This window comes from Thermobia domestica, chromosome 5 (genome assembly GCF_964235325.1).
Source record: "Thermobia domestica chromosome 5, izTheDome1.hap1.1, whole genome shotgun sequence".
NCBI classification, from domain to species: domain Eukaryota; kingdom Metazoa; phylum Arthropoda; class Insecta; order Zygentoma; family Lepismatidae; genus Thermobia; species Thermobia domestica.
In genome coordinates, this window is record NC_137458.1 from 233342555 (window position 1) to 233366418 (window position 23864).

The 23864-nt window shown below is 33.3% G+C and overlaps 1 protein-coding gene across 2 annotated transcripts; it reads left to right on the forward strand.

Annotated features, from left to right (window-relative positions):
- Window positions 1–8169: 8169 nt before the first annotated feature.
- On the forward strand, window positions 8170–16692 carry LOC145686450 (cuticle protein 19-like). Of its 2 annotated transcripts, none has more exons than XM_081759760.1 (3): window positions 8170–8209; window positions 13033–13104; window positions 15899–16692. In XM_081759760.1, the coding sequence occupies exons 1-3, from the start codon at window positions 8192–8194 to the stop codon at window positions 16139–16141; spliced, it is 333 nt and encodes a 110-aa protein (XP_081615886.1). In that variant the 5' UTR covers window positions 8170–8191; the 3' UTR covers window positions 16142–16692. The 2 variants fall into 2 exon arrangements, with proteins under 2 accessions (XP_081615886.1, XP_081615887.1); XM_081759761.1 differs by lacking the exon at window positions 8170–8209 and adding an exon at window positions 10701–10958.
- The last annotated feature ends 7172 nt before the right edge of the window (window positions 16693–23864 follow it).

A 23864-nucleotide genomic window follows, 5' to 3' on the forward strand; every position in this document is an offset into this window, starting at 1 on the left:
AACTCTACATTCTAACCGGAAGTAGTTCAAATTAACCACTTCCGGTTTTAACGTTTATCTCCATAGAACAAAAACGGGAACAGATAGCGAGAAACAACCTTTCGCAAACAATTCAGTCTTTCAAGGCGACGTACCATGAATATCCGCAATACTGTACCCAACTGTTCCATGTTCGATTCCCGATGGGGGCACTCGGTCGAAAAAAGTGTGAAAAGTTTTTCCAGTTCAGCACTCTGAATGAGGTTTTCCTGGGTTTTCCTCATTCACATTAGACAAATGCCGGGATGGTACCTAACTTATAGGTCCTAGACCGCTTCTTCCTTCCCCAATCCTTTCTTCTTTCCCTTTCTCCTAATAATGTGCTCGCCGAGTGACGTCATCCCTCAAACGTGATGGGCTAAATGGCCTTAGACGCCGAAAGCCCAGAAATCTAAAATCCTAAATACTAATACTCTACTCAAACCTAAAGTGGTTCAAATTTACTATTATTTCTAGTTTAAATATTGATTTCCACAGGGCAAAACTGGAAAGAAATATCGATATGTAATTTTCTGCAATTGATTCAGCCTCCCCAAAATACTCTCTATTCTTTCCATTAACCCCTATGAAAATCGAGAGTAGTTTATGTTACCAATTTTCGGTTTCAAGATTTTTCTTCATAGAATAAAAATTGTATTAGATAACGGCTAGCGCTTTTCTGCAAATGATTTAAGGTCTCAAGAGAATATACCGTTACAAACCAAAATACTCCATCATAATCGGAAGTGGTTAAAATTTACTATTACTTTCGGTTTGAATACTTCATTCTGTAGAGAAAAATGATAAGACATATCGAGATGCACTTTTCTGTAATTGATTTAGTTTACCAACAGTAGGTTCTATGTCCTGCCCTAACACTCTATTCAATCCGGAAGTGGTTCAAATTAACCATTTCCGGTTTCAACATTTTTCTGTATAGAATAAAATAAATAGTAATAGATAGCAACAAGTTATTTTATGAAATCAATAGAGGGTGTCAAGAGAATACCATCACACCCCGCACTCTACCAGAACCGGAAATAATTCAAATTTAAAAACTGTAAAATATATCAAAATGCAGATTTCTGCAATAGATTCAACTTCCAACAAGTAGGTTCTATCTTCTTTCTTAATCTTCTATTCAATCCGGAATTGGTCCAACCATTTCCTGCTTAAACATTCATCGTCATAGAACACAAGCAGCAAGGGATAGCGAGTAATGTTTTTTTCAAATATGGATTCCGTCCAAGGAACAGCTTCTATGTTTGATCTTATTAATCTTTGCAACCAGTAGTTAGAGAGTGTTATTTCTACTTTGAAGTCTTCCTTTCTTTCAATTTAACGTCCTTCGATTATCCTTTAGGCTAAGGGAGACGATTATTAAGAAAGTGAATGATGATGGAAGAGTTTGTGGAATGAGAATATGGTATGAAACGCGAGTACTCTGAGAAAAATCACGGACACAATGTTGTCCATCACAAACTTACTTGGCCGTGGATGGAACTAAGGACCCCACACATCAGAGGTTAGCGCTCTACCACTGAGCCATTGTGCCTCCCTTACTTCTAGTTTGAGTATTGAATTCCCGTAGTATGGAAGTCTATCGTACTTCCACACTGAGAAACGAATCTCATTTGTTTCATTTTATAAGTTGTGTATGTTTTCTGAAACCATACAAAGTGCTCTATCTTTGGTCTACGCTGTTTGCCACACTGTAATAATAATAATAATAATAATAATAATAATAATAATAATAATAATAATAATAATAATAATAATAATAATAATAATAATCACCATCATCATCATCATCATCATCATCTTAATAAGTAAAAGCTCACGACAAGCAACCTTTAACTTCTTCCCTGATGTAAATCTTAAAATTATGATTATTGTTATCCTTGCACGTTTGTTTTTAAGTCTCATTTAAGATTCCTTTTGGGATCCTGATCTTTACAACACCCTATATTGATATAATATACAAAGTTAAATATTCCTTAGCATTCTTGTTTATTTATTTTTCTCCAAAAAAAGAACTAGACATATAAAAACTATTACAATAAGTGCAGCATACAGAGGCAGTATTAAACTTAGTATGCTAGGAATACGTTGTTCATGATAAAGGCTCATTATTTTCTGTTAACTTAGTCACATAAAAAAAAGTAGTTCCCCACAGTTACTTATACATTTTTTTTTATAAGATTGATACTCAGATTATCAGAATAGGTTGTAATTAATTTATTGATTGCATCACTGAAATCCAAAGTGTTTATTCTAAAAATGAACTCAAAAGTTGCATAAATATTTCTCATTTCCTCACATCGAGAATCCATCTGAGAAACAATCTGGCATACGATTTAAAAAAAAAAAAAAAACATTATTTTGAATTGTTCTTTAGTTTCTGTTCGGAGTGTTTCAGAAGCTCTACAGCCACCATAATCAGATTCGTCGAAGAAAACTTTATTTTTCCTTCTCATCTTTTTGAAAAAAGAAACTGCCACAATCTCAGTGTGAGATGTTTTAAGTTCTCCTTAAGTTTTTAACCCACATATCTCTTGCACTCTTATCTATGGTAAACTTAAAAGTTTTAACGTTGTTCGTTTCAGTATCAAAGCAATTATCTTACAACTGCAGAATACAAATCGTTAAATTTATATGGTCTAAAATTTCTTTACAAACATTCGAGATAACCAATGGTTCAAATTTGAAAAAGATAATTAATCAGCCCGTTTACTTCTGCAAACCCATTATAAGGGAAACTGCATTAGCTTTGTGTATTTTAAAGCTTTTATCTCTTCTGGTAGTTTATCTGCCATGTTCTTCGCTGCCTCAATTCGTACACATTCTATCCTCTTTCTGGTATGAACAGATATCCACCAATGTATTTTAATTATAACTGTGGACTTGAAAATAGCCAAATAACAATACAAAAGTCACAAAATTCTTGTATTATCAATAAACTAAATTTTATTCTTGATACTAAAGGGTGTCTAAATTATCGTTAAATCCTTGTATTTAAATCTAATTTTCTATAATTTAATCTATAGAAAAGTTATGAAAAATTAAAAAGAAAGATAGTTTTTAACACATCTTCCTCCCAAAGTCTTGGCCCCTGATATTTTTCGAAGTTGTCCAACTCCCTTATAGATGATTCTGATGATACACTTGGATTCAAGGTTAACCAAATATTCAAATAATTACAAAGTGTTTGTCATTTTAATTTGGAATCATATTTGACGGGCTTCTAAGCACAGAAATGATTACTTCGAGTGCTTAAAGATAATTGAACAATCTTAGCTTGGTGTTAACAACCAACAACTGATTAATCCGATAACGTGGTTGATGCCGTTCCTACATATTCGTTTATGAATACAGTGGATTTGATTGTTATAATATGGTCATCTCTTGCACTCTTATCTATGGTAAACTTAAAAGTTTTAACGTTGTTCGTTTCAGTATCAAAGCAATTATCTTACAACTGCAGAATACAAATCGTTAAATTTATATGGTCTAAAATTTCTTTACAAACATTCGAGATAACCAATGGTTCAAACTTGAAAAAGATAATTAATCAGCCCGTTTACTTCTGCAAACCCATTATAAGGGAAACTGCATTAGCTTTGTGTATTTTAAAGCTTTTATCTCTTCTGGTAGTTTAACTGCCATGTTCTTCGCTGCCTTTAGTTTATAAGTTGATTTTTTTTGTGTCAATCTTAACGATTATGAGGTAAAATAAACCAGCAATTGCAGTACCGTGACAAACAGCACCAAAGTCGAGTTGTGCCAAACGACAACATAGATAAAATAGGGCAATATAGCTAGCTAGATGGCCAACTTAGGAAGAAATAAGTAATGTATGTCTTATTGAAAAGTGCAGGTTCCATTGAAAAGAGGGTAACATAGGCAGGTGCCAATTTAAAGAACTGGCCAATTTAACAGGTTTTACATTAACTACAAATCCAATTTCAAATTGGGATCATTAGGAATACCTAGGCGTAGATAGGAGGAAAATAAAAGGAAGACCATTAGGAATGCAGAGTGGATGCATTTGGCTAAGGAGAATTTCTTTGATTCATTTTTAATGTGACGTTGAACGGTACCTACTTAGTTACTTAATATACATAGAGTATTATTGAACCCATTGCCATAAACTTGGGAAGTAACTTCTTATATGAAAGGAAAGGAAGAAGTCCTAATAAACTTGGGTCAGAAAATGTCACCTTTCTTACTTTTAGAGAGCCAAAAAGTCAAGATTGATTGATCAGCTGCCTTGAAAAATATGGAAACCCTCGGTTGTTGTTCAAGGAATTACACAGAAGCTGGCACTGTGTTCTATCTAAATATACGAATATCCACGTTTCACATTCACTAGTGCAGAACTGTATATAGTATGTTTGGGTACTCGTTTACGGGTACCAGAGGAGAGTAAAACATGTATATTTAGACAGAACGCATACTGGTTCCCGTGAATTCTTTAAACCACTTCCAAGAAGTTCCATAATTTCCAAAAGAAGCTGTTCTTAAATTTTCTTTTTCATTTTAAAGCAATTATAACTCTGAAAGAGGACATTTTCCAGTCTATTTTTATAGAACATTTTTCTTTCATTTGACATAAGGGATCACCTCCTAAATTTATGACACTAAGTTCTTTAATACTGCATGTATACAGGCTGGACCATTTATATGGACAGCACTCTCCTAACTTTTAAATTAATTCGTAGATACAAAACACTAAAAATTTTCATACCGTACAAACACTGAGAGAGGAACCTTGCAATTAAACTATATTCAATACAATTTTGCAATACAACTACATTAGCATTGTTTCCAACCCAGCTCAAAGTTGTATTTTTTTTAAAAAAATTAACATTATGTCAAGGTATTATATTTCAAATTTACATGTAAAACGAAAACTTAGAACAGCACACGTATTGCGCAATGTTAAAGCTAAGGAGGTTACAGTATCACACACATCAACAAAGAAAGAAACTAACTTAATTTTGGAGGCTTTTGCACTGGTAGTAACGCAAATGATAGGGATGGAGTAATAAACATTCAAAGTGCTTTAGTGTAGAAAACTACGGTTCTCATATGACGTATTCCAAAAAATAGAAACAAAGTTTCAATGAATTGAAAATTTGACTTTTGTCAAAGGACTTAATTTCGGTAAAATATTTAAATAAGTATCACATCCAATTACATAGATGGTTTTCACAAGATACATAAAATTAGTCATAATGCCGTTCACAGTAGTTTGATACTTGAAACCATTCCAAAAAGATGAAAGAAAACTTTAATTTGATATATTGCTTAAAGTGGCATACTTGTGGGAACTTAAAAAAATAATTGTTTAATTTACTCTTCTTCTATAACATTGGAACAACACTTTTTGGTAGATGTAATTACAAGTTTTAGGAATTTCAAAATTTTAAGTACTGTTTTAAACTTTATCAGTACTTTTAATATCTCCGTTTGATATATTAAGTTTTTCTAAACGGCATTATGATCTTCATACTCATTGAAAGCAGGGTCGTAACTTGTGGGGAGCAGGGGGGCAACTTCCCTCCAGGAGTCCCATTTTAAGACAAAATGTTCTTATCCTTATATACGAACATGAAATTATAAATGAAGCATCAAATAGGTTCACTACATTGCATAAACAAAACAGCACAAAAATGAAAATAAAACAAAAATGAATCGTGGGTCCATTTCAGTAAAAAAAAAAATGTCTACCATTAGAGATCCTAGAAATAATATTTATTCGTATGGCTTTGAAAATTGTCAATATTGCACCTTTAATTAATCTGTCATGTATGGAATAGGCCCAGAGGCGTAACTAACGGTCCTGCACACCTTGCCGTGCAGTAGGGCACACATACTCCAAGGGGCCCCATAAAGAGTTAAGGTGGGTTGCCACGTTAGAAGAACTTGTATCTGTCATTAAAAAAATCTTGAAACCCTACCATATTTCACCATGTACACATAGTCTTGAAAGGGTCATAAAACATTTTTTCCATCTTGCAAGGAGTTGAACAGTGTGCACCATTCTGGGACGTCTTGCCTGCTACCTGCTATCGCCCTCCCGCTGACATAAAAGAAAAAACAGTTTCGCCTCTTCCGAAACAGCGGATTCTTTTGTACAGGGAGGGAAAGTGTGCCAAAATAAACGTTTTTAATGAGGAGCTTCACTGTTTGTCCGCTGGAGTGCAGTACGGCATGTGTGGAGACATCTTTCTTGCTTTCAAGAAGTTGTAACATCTAAATAGTAAATAGAAAGATCGGGTAGCAAGTTTTTTTTTTTTTTTATGAAAGCTACAAGATTCATTTAACGTGGCAAAGAACTAGAAAAACAACTTTTTCTACGGGACTCAAATACACGTATTGATGCTTGCCACCCCACCCCCTTACTTCCCCAGAAAAAATCTAAGTTACGGTGCTGATTGAAAGCTATCTACGTAGCTGAATGAGATACTTATTTAATCAGTTTTTCGAAATAAAGTACATTGAAAAAAGTCACATTTTCAATCTTTTGTATCGTTCTTCCTATTCAATCGAAATTCGTCAAATCATGATCATAGTATTAGACACTAAAGTGCTTTGGATATACATTGGCTAGTCTGTCTAACTTGCGTCATTATCGCAACAGAGGGCACCAAAATTCGGATGTTTGATATTGTGGTGTTCTTATTTTGAAACATTGAGTAACATATGTGATATTGTGGGTTTTCGTTTAACAAATAAATTTTAAAATATGTACAAAATAACCTAACGTAGTAGTATCTGAAATAATCGATTTTGTACTGGTTTGTCAACACTGTTAAACGAGTGGTATCATATATATATATCAAATAATGACCCTATCGATATTGTAGTGCGAAATTTCAAAGTCTTTTGCATTTTAGTTTGAAAGTTACAAGTACGTATCAAGATATTGTCCACATATACATAGGTTCTTCTTAAATTTTTGAAATTAAACAATTTTCTCTAAATGTATGTCAGATTATTTTAAGGTAAAAGATTAATTATATTAATAATAATAATAATAATAATAATAATAATAATAATAATAATAATAATAATAATAATAATAATAATTGTAGATTATGGGTTTGCCAGTTGAATTACTGTTTGCATCAAGTTAGATTCTCCTCAGTGAGGTTTCTACAGGTTCTCTCTCGTTTACTTATACTTTCTTCATTCCACCACTTTGTTCATTACCATAATAACTGTCTACCTTTGCCTTGTTACCGCTCGGAGGTAGTGTGTTCATCTCTATTGCATGGGGTCGTTGGCTCGATTCCAGCTTACGCCAAGTGAGCTTTGTGGTGGACGAACCCCATGCGCGTGTTTTTTCGGGGTTCTCACGTTTCCTCCTACTTTCTTCATTCCACTATTTCATTCACTTCTCATCATCACTCTCCTTTAGCCTAGCCGATACAATCGTGGGGCGTAAAACTTAGACTATATTTCTTTTCAGTTCGCCTCGTTGTAAAATCATGGAACGGTAAACTAAAAGGTAAGAATAATAATTTTAGTTATTCGTAGCACAACTATTGTTGTAGTATTATTGCTGTTCTTGAACGTAGATTTTGAAATTAAAACCACACTTGTTAGTATAATAACTCAAGGAACATTTATGCCTAAACTAGACCAGAAGTAACTTAATAAAAATGTCCTATTCTTCTGAATTAATGATGATATAAACTGTTATGTGTTCATTAAATAATAATAATGAAAAGAACGATAATAAATAAATCAAATAGATTAGATTTCAAGGAAGTCTAGGAGCGAATTTTCTAATATTATGTAAGAAACAATATTTCGTAGGAAAGATTTTAACAATAAAATTTGTCAATATCATCGTGTTCTAGGTAGCTTCTTTACTGGGTAAAAACATATTTTTCTTTCTTTAGCAAGTGAAGTGTTAAAACTGGCAATATCAACAAAATCTAAAACATCAATTAAAAGCTATAACATTCCTTTCCGTTTCTATTGCACAACGTTGCACATTAACGTTGCACAGTTCCTGGCCGCTCACATCTGATAAAAGAAAACAAAATTAATTAAACTTTCCCTGTTTAATAGAAACCATTGCATTTTATACGTATATAAAAGGGATTCGTGTAGGTAAACTCATCGTCAAAACCTCTCCGTACGGATTCAGATACACACAATGGCAAAGGTGTTAGTTGTAAGTATGAGTAACATTGTGTTATTTGTATATCTTTTATTGATTTAGTGTGGAAATGTTATGATAAAATTCACATTATATCTTACGGCGTTGATACTTGAACCAACCTTAATATCCAGATCGTTCATACAAGGATAGGGATCCCATATTATTAGATTAAGAAACCAGAACACTCTATATGAACATGAATATCTTGATAGTTATGCACTTGCTTTTTTGCCGAAATATCAGAAATAAATAATAGATTAACAATTTCCAAAAGTAAGTGACAGAGAGCAAATTATTCCTGTTAGTTGAGTACGATAATTATTAAAACAGAGCCAGCCTCAGGCAATTTACTGCCCCCTGCAATTGCATCATTTGCCGCCCCCTTCCTTCTCCAGAAAGAACAAATCTTAAAAGCCGCTACTTTAAGTATGCTATCCCATTATTTATAGAATTCAATATCGAGCTTCAATCTCAGTTTGCAATTCCAGTGCAACTAGCTCTTTTATCTTCATTTCTTGATTTTCCTTCTACATTTGTTAAAAAAATTAAAAACTTCTTTCCACCTTCAATGATAAAGAACTTGTTTGTGACAGACAAGACTAGTTTTCATATCAAAACTGTGATAACTAACTAAATGGAACATGTGTTTGCTAGTGTTCGGGAATTCAGTTCTTGTATTTGACAACAATTAAGCAATTCATGCTGGTATTTGTTTGACCATTCGTTTTAGCGCTGTCCATGTGATCATAAACTAATGCAACCTAAATATGATCTTAAAATAGAAGGTCACCTTATTAAAATTAACTACGATCATCATGAAGTCTATTTCCAACAAGCAATATTTATTTTAAATAATATAGTTACGACAGATTTTGTTGTCCCCCGAAACTTGCTGCCCCGTGCAAATGTACGTGTTGCAGATACCCTATAGCCGGCCCTGAAAAAAAGCGGGATATTTTTAAATGTCGCGTGAATGATATTAAGTTATATAGTATACAAAAAGAAACACATTTGAAGTTTGGCGTGGTTTTGCAGGGGAATAGATATCAGTAATGTAAATTTGGAACGCAGGCTAGACCTGAAGGCCTGGGAACCTTATATGAATTATTTTTCTGTTTTCTCTTAAACGAATCGGAATTCTTAGGATTTCAATTCACTTATTTATCCGTCAAATCTAATTAAATATCTTGATTTTCCGAAACGAATTTGCATTATAAATACATTTTATATTACTTAAACTAGTCTTTATTATTAAATATTATAATTATATAAAACGAAATTTAATCTTCATGAAGTTCGGGATTTAAATAAATTTAAAGAAATGAATAAAATCTAACCGTTAAATCTCCAGTTCATTTAAAAAAGATAGAAAATGTATTCCTCAAATAAGTCAAATAGAGTCAGTATTCAACACTGTTGTAAAAATTGAAATAATTAAATATAATTTTAAATGAAAGTTCAGGATAATAAATTAGTGTTATTAAGCACAAAAAAAAAGGATTTTTGAGGTTTAATTTCCTAAAGTTTACTCACTTCAACCCGAAATAATATAGTCAAGTCCTAATCCCAAAAGAAACTAGACGCCATTTTACACGAAAATTGTTAAGTTGTTACAAACTTGCTGATTTTAATATGGAGGGAAATGGTCTAATATTATCGGTGCCATTGAGTTACACGATTTTAAAATACTAGAATAATAACATTGCTAAGAGTGGAAGGTGCAAACTTAAATTCGCTATTTATCCTTGATCGATTTCAAAGCTCAAGAAATAGACGTACTGCAAACCCTCAAATAAAGAACCAGTTATGTTGGAAGAAAATGGTCAAATATTAGACAAATTATCGTTAAACATTATTTACAAAGTAAAATTTAGCTCACTTTGCACTAAATGAATTCAAACTCAAGCGAAGCAAGTGAATTTCGCCTTCATTAAGATGCACCCGATATTTAATGAAAAAATCAGATTTTAAAGCAAAATATGCTACAAAATATATTTATTTAAAAATGATAACTATTTTACTTCATTATATCGGATTTTCATTCAAATAGGGTAATTGTTAAGCATTGAAAACCTAGACACTACATTTAACGAAATTAATCATGGATTTTTTTATCATTTCACAACAAATTTCCAAGTTAAAGATGGAGTTACCGCTTTCTAATCCTATTATTCTTTCACCCTAAGCACTATGTCTATGAAAGAAGTTCTGAGGAAACCATTTGTGAACTTTCAGCCTATTAAATTCGGTTAAATTTTACGATACTTTATACATAAACACATACATAAAACACAGACACAGGCACAAGAATAGATGTTACGTCAAAATGCTAGAAATCCCTTACACTTGTTTAAATTACAAAAATGTTAAAAAGTGAAAACAATAGGGTTTCCAACAATAAAAATGTATTGTTCATGAAGTATCCATGATTAATAGTAGTAGTTTTATGTATGTAGAATTACTAGTGTATATAAGAAATGCAAACGAGAAATGACAAGGAGGATTGAGAAGACAAAATGAACCTTTAAGAAAAAGGAATGAAATATATTTAGTGGATCACTGAATAAGATGGATAAAACAATCAGATATTTTGTGTGTAGTATTACAGTGTACGTAAACATTACTAAAAACTGTTAGAGATAACTGAGAACGTTCAGAATGTGGATTTTGAGAAGAATCAAGAAAATTAACTAACCAGAACAATGTTGAGTAAGAAACAAATGTTGAGAAAAGTTGGGTAGAGGAGTACTGGAAATGTTAGGTAAAGATTTTTTTTTTAAATTTAAATATTATTCAATTAATCTTATTATATATAAAAGAAAAGGGTGTATGCTCAGTAGATCACTTGGTGATAATTTCTTTGCATAAACGAAGTTCTGATTGTTGGACTGATCAACACCTAGTCCAAACTACTGAAGCTAAAAACTTCAGGTTAGGACACTATATATGATTTGTAACGTAAGGAAATATTAGATAAGAAACGATGAAAATAGGGATGACAGTTATTGTATTAAGATGTCCATATCTCAGAATCTCTTAACGTTAGAGACATGAAATTCAGTTTTTCGACTTCCCATTTAAAATAATTAAGCATTCCGTTGAACGTTTCTTGATAATTTACCTAGAAGAGAAAGAAAGAGGAAAGAAGAAAAGGGGAAGGATTACAATTATTATAATAAGATATCCACATTTCATAATCCCTTTAGTTTATAGACATGAAGTTCGGTAGTTAGAGTTTTCATTTACAATAACTAAATACATGTTTAAAGATTTGTTTTTGTTTGACCTAGGAGGGAAGAAAAAGGCCTGAAAAGGAAATGGTGTAGGATGGTTCACTAATCCAGGTCAAATTGCTGGAATTTGTTTATTTTAAACGAAAGATTCAAATAACAAATTTCATTTCTCAAAACGTAAGAGATTTTGAATTATGAGCACGTTATAATTATTATTGGAAACTTAATTTTTTACATTAACTATATGCGAAGGAGTTGAGAGTAGTTATAGTCAATTTACATTTACAAAAAAATTTATAATCAGATCCTTCATCATACTTAACAAGAGCTCCTCCGTGGCTAAGCGGTTAGCGTACGCGCCTTTGGCGTGGGAGACCCGGGTTCGATTCCCGGCGGGAGCTCATGTGGTTCGGATTCCACGTTAATTAGTAGGTCCACGTCTCATATAGCCTCGCTGCTGAAAGGGGCGCTAAACTAAAATCAACTCAACAATCATACTTAACAAGACAATTACCGAATCATAGGTAGCTTTTCAAAGTATTGGCATATACTTTGACATTTTGGTCTTTGTTCCCGATTTGTTGTGCGTCACACTCTCTGGGACCAAAATAAAGAATATACCTGAAAGTACTTATTGAAACAGATTCAACTTAGATAAGATATGTAGTTGTTACAAGGTATTGTTACATTCAAATTATAATCAATCTTCTCTCGTAATTGATCATTGGAACCTACTATATTATTTAAAATCATAAACACAATTGGAGTGCATAACTTTGAGGGTTGATTCTGAAAGAATCAGTGAAAGTTTACGTTTAAATCGTACTTTTTCTACCCGAATTTCCTCTAAAATTGAAGCAATAGCCAGTCTCTGATCTTCTTTACTAAAGCTAGCAAAATTTTGCACAAGAAAATAACCAAGTTCCTTACCCATTTTGATATTATAATATACTTCCAGACTAGAGAAATTCAGTATTAATACTGAAGGTATCGTATCTACTATTTTCAATTTCCCGTAGCGAAACAATAAAGAGAGAGTGAAGGAATTTGTCTTTGCAATGCTGAATTCATAATAAATAATGAAACAAGTTCCTTCTGTCTCTCACCGTTTTTGCTCTATAATATTCCGATATTGAATCCTCAAGGGACAAGTCAGCCAATGTAGGTTTGCATAGAGGGATAAGAAAAGATGAGAAACTTAGTTTTGGAATGTTCAATTCATATATGTATTTTTTCAAGAAAACTTTGCTATGGGAATCCAATATTATAGCTGTGTAAATGGCTGATCTCTATTACTTCCAATCTCATGGATGAGAGCTGAAATTAAATCAATTGAAGAGATGCTGTACTCACTTACAAAATATATATACATACAAAACCGTTGTCCTGACCTGAATACGCAAACGAGCTGAATCTCTATATAAATTAGTACAATTGGGTCTCATTTTCGTCAAAACCTGTCATTGACCCTTTTCTATATTGAGATGCTTCCCAACCTCTCTTGCCTAGGATAACTAAGGTCATTCATCAGTTTGACTTGTTTCGTATTATATTGCTACTAATGTAAGCCAGATGCATTTAATTTATTTATTTTTATTACAGATCTCCTTCCTTGCCTCAATGGCAGTTATCTGTACGTCCGTACACTTCCCAACTCAACATGTTGACTATTATGTAAGTATTTTCTTGTATAATTATGTCAAAAATATCTATTTAAATTAGTATTTTGCTTTTAACCCTTTAGAGACGGACTCGGTATTTAAACACACAACTAATCGTTTCGTTGAGGATGAGTACATTCTTTAAACACGACATCTGGCTAAAGAGATCAGGTATGGCGTATATATATACACACATCCAATCTTTCCATTGAGGTTGAATGTGGCTTAGAAGCCTCATTTGTGATTGATTTGTAGGTAAGTCATTTAATATCTAATTACAGACTTGGATGATTTTAGGACATCCATTGTTTTTTCGTCTCTCAAGAAAGATTTCAACCGTCCCTAAAGGGTTAAGAACTGTTTAATCTTATCAATAAGTAATAATTAGATTATTTACCCTTGCAAGAAAGGTTTATATCTTTGCTGAAATGATTACTGAGAAATTGCATTTAAAAAAAAAAGAAGAAGAAGAAGTATGTTCTACAAGTTTTGTTAAACATGGTTATATGACAAAACATTCCGGATAACAGTACGTGACCCCAAAAGATAATGGCATCAAAGTAATGACACTCAACAAATATTATCAATAATTGAATATCCACATAAGTATATATTAAAATGACTTACGAATTGAAGTAGAAGTATCATGCAACAGTATGTAGAATTTACTTTTCGTCTTCATGAGTTAAGATTGGCAACGTATTCGAGCAAATGTGATCAGATTGCTACAAACGCTTCTTTTATTATTATTATTATTATTATTATTATTATTATTATTATTAGTTGATCGGTTTCGCCTAAATCCGCACTGATATTCTTCAATAATTTGATTTGTATATGGGGTCAATCTTACAAAAGAATGTTTGAGAGGATTTTATAGGATATTGACGAAGAGAAATGCCTCAATAATTATTATAATCAATTTCGTCTCCTTTCTTGTGAATTGGAACAATGACTGACGTTTTCGAGTCTTGTGGCAATTCTTCCTTGTTCCAGATATTATTTATTCCGTTCTTTCAAATTAAAATAAATATAAAAAATAGTGAAAATCACTATGTCTAAAGTCTGCTTTCTCAAATGCGGATACAAACAGGAGAGATTTCAACAATATGAATGTGACAAGTTTGATTTTACTTGTAAATATGTGGAAACATTGGAATTTCGTGACTTGCACCGGCAGTATGCAAACTCACAAACTCTTCCCTGGTCCAGTCGGACTCGAGCTCAATAGGTGAGTGCGACTTCCATAAGTGGAAAGTGAGAGAGTCTCCAAGCGAGTGCTAGTTTCAATAGGGTTATTAAGCGCACGATTCTACCTATGTGTACAAGAAGCTATTTTTCAAGTCGAAGAATATAAGGTCAAAATTCTGAAATTGACTGGTCTAAACTCATATTGATATCTGAAGTAACATCATCAAATTTCAGGGCAAATATTTATGAAAAGAAATTAGCTACCTTTAGTAGTGCATTGCCCGACTTGGAATTCCTGAACCACCACATATTTCCCTTATTTACTATCTTCGTGGGCCAATTATTAAAACATCTCATGAAAGGTATGGAATTCCGTTCGAAGGAGCCAGAAATAATGACGCTTTGGAGTCGATATACTGAAGAACACTCTTTTATCAGTTAAACGTGCGCCATTTATTTGGCTATAGTTCTTATTTCGCTACAGCGTCACTGAATTTAGTTTAGTTTAGTCACAACAAGCAATTATAACCTTCTATGTGAAGATGTAAATGAAATTCATTTTTTCATTAATGGTTAACGTGCTCCAAAAGTATCACAGGGCATTATTTCATTATAGTTACTTCTTGCGTTGAAATGGGTAACTACAATTCAGAATTTGACACCATTCCTTGCAGTAATTACCAATGGCGATGTATGGTTTCATGAGAAAAGATCACCTAAGTTATATACAAATCAAAAGAAAGCATTTAAATTATTTAAAAAGTTATCACTATGGTTGCTAATAACTGTCTGAAATATTGTACCCAACAGAACCTTACTAAAATGTAATAGCCTGCTATAGAAAAACCTTGAATTTAAGTGATTTTACTATAAGATAAATAAATTAACTAGACATACAAAAAGAGCTAAATGAGACAATGTTACACAGCTTGTGTCTAGAGACTTTCCAAGTTCATCTGAGACCAACAAGAAAAATCTACAATCAGACGAGAAGGAACTTCAATTGGTTTTATTACTTACGTATGCACTAGAAGTAAACAATTGAATCGTTAAGTTCGAAAACGGGTCATCTCCATTGAAGCTAATTTGAGAGCAGTGACAAACAAAACTAAATTAATTAATGTGCATCTGACATATAGGGATGTTTTCATTTTCTTACCGTAGAACTGATATTTTTCTACTCTCCAGAAATGAAAATTACCCCATATGTCTGATATTCATTAATTTAGTTTTGTTTGTCACTCCTCTCAAATTATCTTAGATGGAGATGATCGGTTTTCAAACTCAATGATTCAATTTTATCAGCCTCATAGATATTTCTTTTCTACTAACTTCAAGTTAATTTGACTAATTTTAGTTCAATTTTCCATACCTCTCTTCATCAAACTAGTACATAAAATTCTTCCCTCTTCAATCGTACAAGATAATAACAATTGTACAACAATGTTATTTTAAAAGAAATTCATCGCAAAGCTTATATATAATTTAATTAGTCTTACGTTCTCTTTATGAAAGTGACAAGCTATTTATGCATTATTCTTAAATTATATGAATTATACGTACAGTACATTTTAGATGTGATATCAAGAACTTTCAATGTGTTCAATTTATTCCAGGCTTATCCGAAGTATGAATTCAAGTACGCAGTGAGTGATCATCACACAGGCGACCAGAAAAGTCAGCATGAAATCCGAGATGGAGATGTAGTGAAGGGACAATATAGCCTTGTTGAACCTGATGGCAGCCTTCGCTCTGTGCAATACTACGCTGACGACCACAACGGATTTAATGCTATTGTCAAGAAACATGGGCATAATTTGCATCCTTCTCATCATGGAGGTCATGGAATAATTGGATGATATGTGACCATATAATTTTGGATATTGCCATAAATAAAAATTAAATATTATATTCAGTTTTATGTTTCACCCATCAACTTAAACACAACAGTTATAAAAATACAACTTTTCAGTTCTTCGTAAGTACTTCTCTGCTTGTTTGTACTGAAAACACTAGGCTATCACAGGTAGCGATAAATATTCGGTGCTACTTTCTGTTTCATCTAGCAATACTTTCTCCGGTGTGTTGTGCTTTCTTCCATAATGTTAAAAGACACTGACGAATCTTAATCTTTACAGATTTCTAGCCCTCTCATATGATTAACCAAAAATACTAAGGCACTCAATGATGAATTGTCGTATAAGTAGAGTGCTTGTATTACCAAAAATTGCTTACCAAAGAAATATTTTTCGAGCTTATTGATGTTTCAAAATTAGTTTATATGTGTATTATCTGTGTTGAGTTTTTCCTGGTTTCTCCGTCAGCTATAATCTTCAAAGAAAATCCAAAATTATATATGCTCCTAAGATTTCAACATTGTCATTTATATCATTACATCATTTTATACCAATGAAAGAGGTGAATATTTGTAAAGTTGCTAATAAATGTTAAGTATTATTATTTTCTTCTTAAGTTGTTTCCATGATGTTTTTTCCAGCTATGATGTTTTTTCCAGCAACTTAATTGAAAATAATGAAATACACTTATACAATATGGTCACGCATTCTTCATCCCTAACATTAAACACCATTCCACAATATCTATAGACCTGTAACCTAAATGCTACATTGTATCGTAATTTTTAAAAATGCGATAAGATTGCTTACCATGTTTTCAGTTAATAACTAACACACTATAAATTCTATACGTTTATGCTACATTAGCATCAGAAATAAATTAATTAATATTTGACTAATAAGGTGGCATAATGTCAAATTTCAAAATCCCGCTACAGCACCTCTGTCAGACTGTTTCATCTCGCAATACTACCTTCGCTGAGATGTAGTTTCTGCCTGGAAGCTCTTCCGTAACGTCGTAGCTTAAAAAGATGTTTTACAGCTACATTACAAGTCTTTTAACATGTTTCGTAACGAGCGACGGTTTCTTTTCTTTCGCCATTCGCTTTGCCGTGTCGACGATGGTAACACCAAATTTAGAAAGTAAATCGGATAGCATCTGCAGAATGTTATTAAATAAGAAAGTAAACGTATCCATACCCTCTGTTAAGAATTTGATATCTCGGTTCTTAGTTTATGATTCGGCAATTTATGACGTGATAATTGTGTAAAGAACAGTAACTCATCTCAATGGTACAAATGAGTGTCCACGCCTTGAATAAATCTCTAATTCTGCTTTTGATACTAATTTGAGGACGCCAAATATATTGAAATAATCTTTCAACATATCCGTTCTTTTGGTTATGGAAAGCTGGCCTCAAAGTTCAGATATAAATAAATATGAATATCCCAACTTTGACCAATATTTCAGCATAAAATAGCTTCATTGGACTCATTGTGCTCAAGCTAATATAAAAAGTGAAATCAGAAATTTGTTTAACCGGGAGCACATTTACCATCGATATGAGTGATATTTCTTTGTGATTTTATTGAGTGAAGAGCTGCTCTGAACCATCATGCCCACCCCCTCAGTATGACCTTTGTCGTGCTTTTTAACTCAGTCAACACTTGACCATGGCCTAACAGTTTTAGATTTCACTGTTTTAATCTTCATTACCAACCAATAAGCGGCGGGCAGCGGAATTTTCAACATTAGTACAATTTGTCTCTGGATGATACCATATTCACTCTGCCTACAATACGCTCACGGTAGAAATTACTCAAACCTGCGAGTCAAAGGGTAAAACATACTTCTCTTGATTAAAAAAAAAATATGCAGTTGTGCACCAAATAGAGAAGAAACCTCTAATGTACACTGCGATAGTAACTACCTTTAAACTTTTTTTTTTTGTTGTTGTTAAAATGCAACATATCTATTATTATTTGTTCCGCTTGATATATATATCGCGATAGACTAAGTCACGTGTAACTGAATCACGCTGATATGCTGTTATCATTCCGATGCTAATACTTCTTGAACGTTTTTGAACGTTTTTAATTATTATTTTTACAACGAAACAATCATACAAGAGTATGACAAAAATATAATATAGATTATCTAATAATGTGCCAATCGAGAGTATTAAATAGAACAATAGAAATATTACATTTAAGCATACACAGCGCCTATGGCGCCAATTCAACTATTAAGTGAGTTCTGATTTTTCTGCTGCAAGTGCTCCGCACAACAAAAATTGTCAAAATTCGGGTGTGTATTTTACTTCCTCCATGCGACAGTGAGAGTGATAACGACTAGATCACTAGTTAATAATAGCGGAATGATACGAATATTGTCGTTTATCTCCGTATAGAAGTAAGGTTGAACAGATAATAGATATAAGCTCCTCTCTGAAATATAACGAACATCTTGAACCAGAGAATAGTGGTCAAGAATGTTATTCAGTATTTACTTGAACGTGAAAAGCGATTTTGAAATTTCAACTTTCAACTTGTTTCTCAGAGTTTTGTTCAAATATTGAGTTCAGTTGATTTTGAGTTTAACGTCCCGTTCAGCAGCGAGGCTATACGAGACGTGGACCTACTGATTAACGTGGAATCCGAACCATATGAGCTCCTGCCGGGAATCAAAGCCGGGTCTCCCAGGCCAAAGACGCGTGCGCTAACCGCTTAGCCAAGGAGGAGCTCTTGTTCAAATATTATTGATTAGGAGTTTAATGTGTCTATCAGCACCAAAATGATTGAGAGGTAAAAAAAAATCATACAGTTTAATGAGAGATTGTAACTACAAGATTCAAATTTGCTCAAAAGACATTTATGCAGCCATACACATGTGTTATTCAAGTATAAATAACTCATATGAACAGCACTGTCCCTTCTGAGCTCTTTGTGACCAGATATTTATCGTTTTAACTGTCTATATGTCAAACCAATATCCGATCACTGGAGGAGGCTTACATGATTTTTATCCCACTTTTAACCATAACCTATGTCTTACATAGTTTAGGTACTGGATTAAGTGTTTAAAGAACGAAATTTAAGTAGTTTGTATGATTTTGAGGTAACTGCTCAGTTACTTCAGGACATTAAGGTAAATAAAAACCATGAACTGAACTTCTTTTGTGAAGTTTCTTCTTCGCTAAGCAGTTCGGAGCTTATGTGGTTCGGGTCTCACGTTATACTGTAGGTTCACGTCTCATATAGCCTCGCTGCTCAAAGAACGCTAAACTAAAATAAAATCAAAATCATTTTTTGTGATAAAGCAAATTGAATATCTTAGTCCTGAACATTCTATCTACGTTACATACTACTCGAGTAGTTACTACATGCACTAGTGTTCATGAAGACTGATAGAATAAAATGTTTCTATCTATATATTAAAATGTTAGATTTATATGTTTATCTCCAATCCTTTCGAAAATGAGATCTCGCAAACCACAAGTGCTAGAAACGTGCCGATTTCGCTGGTCGATTTCAAATATTGTTTAGATAGTCCAGTTCTAATTGAATATTTAAAAAACGTGAAAATTATTTCTTTATTACATTTTTAGGGTTACACTGGCTGTGTTGATATTTTAAAACAGTAAAGCATCATACCCTATGAGTTACACATTCCAACACAACATAATTGTATAGAGGAGTAGTATGTCTGCCAGGCCCAAATTATAATAAAAAACAAAGGATAACCATTTCTCCAGGCTAAGACGAATCTTTATTGTTTGGAGTGTTTTGCCCAATGAACACCATATATCACTGACATTATAATTAGTTGTGTATATAATGTATTTGTTTATTACATACTGCATGCAAGAAGAAAGAAAACACTGACCATACATGAATTAGAAACTCCAATCGGAAGTAGGGTCAAATCTTACAAACGGTGCGATGTATATTGAAAAAATAATCTTAACCATTTTTTCACTTAACTTATGTTAAAAGATGTTGCTCCTCATTTACTTAAGTTTGAAATTGATTAAGTATTACAAGTAACAGTTAAAGGCGAGAAAATTCACTCTAACTTGAGAGTTTCTTCACATACGTAACATGGATGCTCACTATTAGTATTCTTATACATGAAAGATATTTGAAAGACTAAGGTTGTAGAACTCATACTAGTGTGAGTAATATACCAGGTGGTATCAAAAAGTATCGAGACTAGTTCTGCTTAGAGGAAAGTGCTTTATTTATCTACTGTACGTTTACACACTATCACCTTTAAAATACTCACCTTGTACAGCAATACAGTGAAATCAATATTTCTGCTACAGTTAGAATGTGTCCTGGAAGTTTTCTTTTCGAAACTTGTCAATCACCTTATGTGCTTCGCGCTGGATATCCGCAATGGTGCCCAAACGGCAACCTTTGAGCTGGATCTCCAGCTTCGGAAAAATGGCGAAGTCGGAAGGAATCAAATCTGGCGAGTAGGGAGGGTGCGAAAGTGCGATCATCTTGTTTCTGATGAGAAACTCACGTGTGAAGAGAGCACAGTGACAGGATGCATTGTCATCGTCACGTAGCCATTTCTCACTGGCCACAAATCCGATAGCTTTCACCTAATAACCTTCCACAGACACCTTAAAACCTAACAGTAGAACTCGCTATAGGTAATCTGGCACCTGGAGACGAATTCATGATGCATAATGTCTCGAATGTCGAAGAAGATGATGAGAATGCACATAGTCACCCGTTTTGTCACTTATAATGATCCTCGACATGAAGGACGGGTTATCCACAGCACGTTGACGGAGCTCTTGGCAGACTTTGACACGGTGTTCCTTCTGCTTCTAGTCAGCAATCTGGGTACGAACTTGGTAGCAAAATGCCGCATTTTCAAATCACACATGGATTGCCTGTACTATTCCGTATGACACACCGACAATGACAGCAATGTTGTGGATTATTCTCTGATAATCTCCATGCACACGTTACAGAATAATTTCAGTATTTTCTGGACTTCTGTTCGTTGAAGATCGTCCTGATGTCTTGTCATTTTCAAGTGATTTTCTTCCACTCTTAAAACACACATGCCACTGAAACCATCTCAAACGAATCACTGCAGCATTGTCGTACAGTTGACGAATCATGTTAAGCGTCTCTGTGGTGTATTTGTCCTGTTTCACACAGAATTTCACCTTCGCTAATTGTTGTAACTTGTTCCCTATGGTGAAATCGCAGACTTGGTAACGCACATGGTCAGAATAACATCAGTTGCTCAGCTGCCGATGTACACAGGACGACGTCTTTTGGCACACTGACATGAAGGTCGGTGCTCCCTGTGCGCTGCCATCTGTTGGCGTGTTACGTTTAATACCACTTAATATATGGATGAAATGCTTCACTTTGGGGCTTTGAATTATGTGATAACCTTACCAAATAATGTCCCCTGCCAATATTTGCACGATACAAAATTTCTAAATTACAAAAGCTCCATCCTGTATATAACCGTATATACAGTATATATATGGGTATAACGAATCTTGTCGATACAATAATTCTGGCAATTTTGATTATACCAAGCTGATACAAGCATGTGCATTTGAACGGTAGAATACTTAATTTCATATATAGGTTATCTAGATAATATTGATTCAAAATGGCCAAAGTTTGAAAATATAAAAGATATGTGATTTTTTAAAATATTAACGCTAGAGGAAAATAAAAAGTGTTTCTTAATAATCGTATGGATATTTACACCTTTCGTTTCAGTCATTTTTCCGATACGCTATCTTGTTCCAAAATGGTGGCCCTCGTAAAACTTACAACGTCCTAAGAATTTTAATATTATTCGTAGAGAAAAGAGGGAAAGTACTTTAACGCTAAGTAGAAATGGTATCCAAAAAACTTGATACGACGCCATAGGCCGAACAAATGTGAGGTTCTCGGAACGAAGCTGCCTGCTAGCCAAAGGCTAGTTTACATACTATAAAACTTTTAGATGTTGGTCGACAATGATATCTATTTGCATGAAACTACCTTGCGTTATAAGATTTTTGAATTTCTGGAAACAAATCTCAACATAGTTTTGGTCCTGCGCCATCTAATTTAAAAATAATATATGTAATATTATTAACTTTTTCAAAAATCTCGTCCTTCTAAAAAGAAAATTCTAGACTATCACTTAGGAAGCTTTAGTTCTTACCTTATTTATCTTCGATTCATGATTAGAATATCAGTATTTTTGTACTGTCCAATGATACTACGTAATCATACCTTATGATCCATAATTTTGAAGAAATTTTGGAACGTTCGAGAAATTCCCTAGAAAACCATTTTCTTTAGTGATCTGAGTATCCCTGGCGGAGTCCGAGTGAGCTGTATGAACACCAAATCTAGTTCAATATTATTACATATTTCGGGACTATTTTGTTGCCAAGTTTCGTGGAAGTACAGTTGGTAGATGCGAAGGTGGAATTCTATTTATCATATGAGGTTCATGCTTTGTTAGTCCTTGTTTTTATAAAAATGCAGGTTTTCTTAATTATATCACAACCATGTGTAACGATTCATAAATTCGGGAGAAATTCGTGAAAATTCCCGAGATTTACCATTGAAATTATATATTTTAATTGAGGCACCTCTGTTACCGTCACAATGTCTGGTACTGCACAAGATATATTTCCGAAAATCCTACATGTCCTAGGTTGTGTCCATTTGCCACTTGCATTGAAGATAGTAATCGTAAAGATATAGTAAGTTCTCGAACTAAGGATTTTTTTATAATAAATATGACTTTTCATAGAGAGACAGAAGCAGAACAAAGGAGAGTGGTAGAGAGTGAGTGAAGGTAATCTTTCCTTATCGCATACACCTTCAGGAAGAATCACTGGATTTTCTTTTACATATGCCTAATTCTATTTTGCACTACATAAAGTTTTTATCAGGTCATTGTAATTAAATATACCGCTAAATGTAAATGTACCAAGCTTTCCTTGTGTTTGGAGCACCACTCACAACAACTTACATTGTAATACTGGTTTATGAGTACATGTTGCACATACTCTTTTTCTTTTTTGAGTGGTTCCATATCAGACCAAAGTAACCTATGAGAAAAATTATCTCGATTGAATAATATTAAATGATGCCCCATGTGGCCTCACATTGCAGTGTACAATATGAGGCAGTATTCAAGCCCAAAATATCACTAGTTACATGTATTGCACAAATTTCTAACGGGATAACAGGTATTATCTACAAGGCGAGATAAATACAAAATGTTCAACTTCTTTTTGTTCTCTCGATAATAACTAAACGTCACTAATAATTTCTGTAAGTATCATATTAATAACTACTCATATTATAAGAACATTATTTTATTTGCAGGGTACGATATTTTTAGAAATCTGAGAAGGTATATGGAAGAAACTATTCGAGAGAGGGCTTTTCCAAGAAAAATTTATACTATTTCCGAGACAAGATTTTACTTTTATGACATCTTTTCGATACAAGACAGCCTCAATTCTTGTCTCGAAGAGAACCTTAAGGATATAAGTAACCTGCGATTGTAATCTCTATTTTCTAAACCTCTTGTTTTAACATTCGAAATAAATTTAGTATATAAATATCAGAGGAAAGGTGAGAGTTCCTTTTGATCAGAAAACAAAAGTATATTTCATACAAAATTATGGAGCATAATGACTTTATTCAAGCAAACTGTTAACATGACATGAAA

What these genes read in the sequence shown, in the direction of transcription:
- LOC145686450 (XM_081759760.1), top strand. An exon ending in CTCAACATGTTGACTATTAT is followed by an intron (nt 13,105 to 15,898) that starts GTAAGTATTTTC and finishes AATTTATTCCAG; the next exon opens with GCTTATCCGAAGTATGAATT.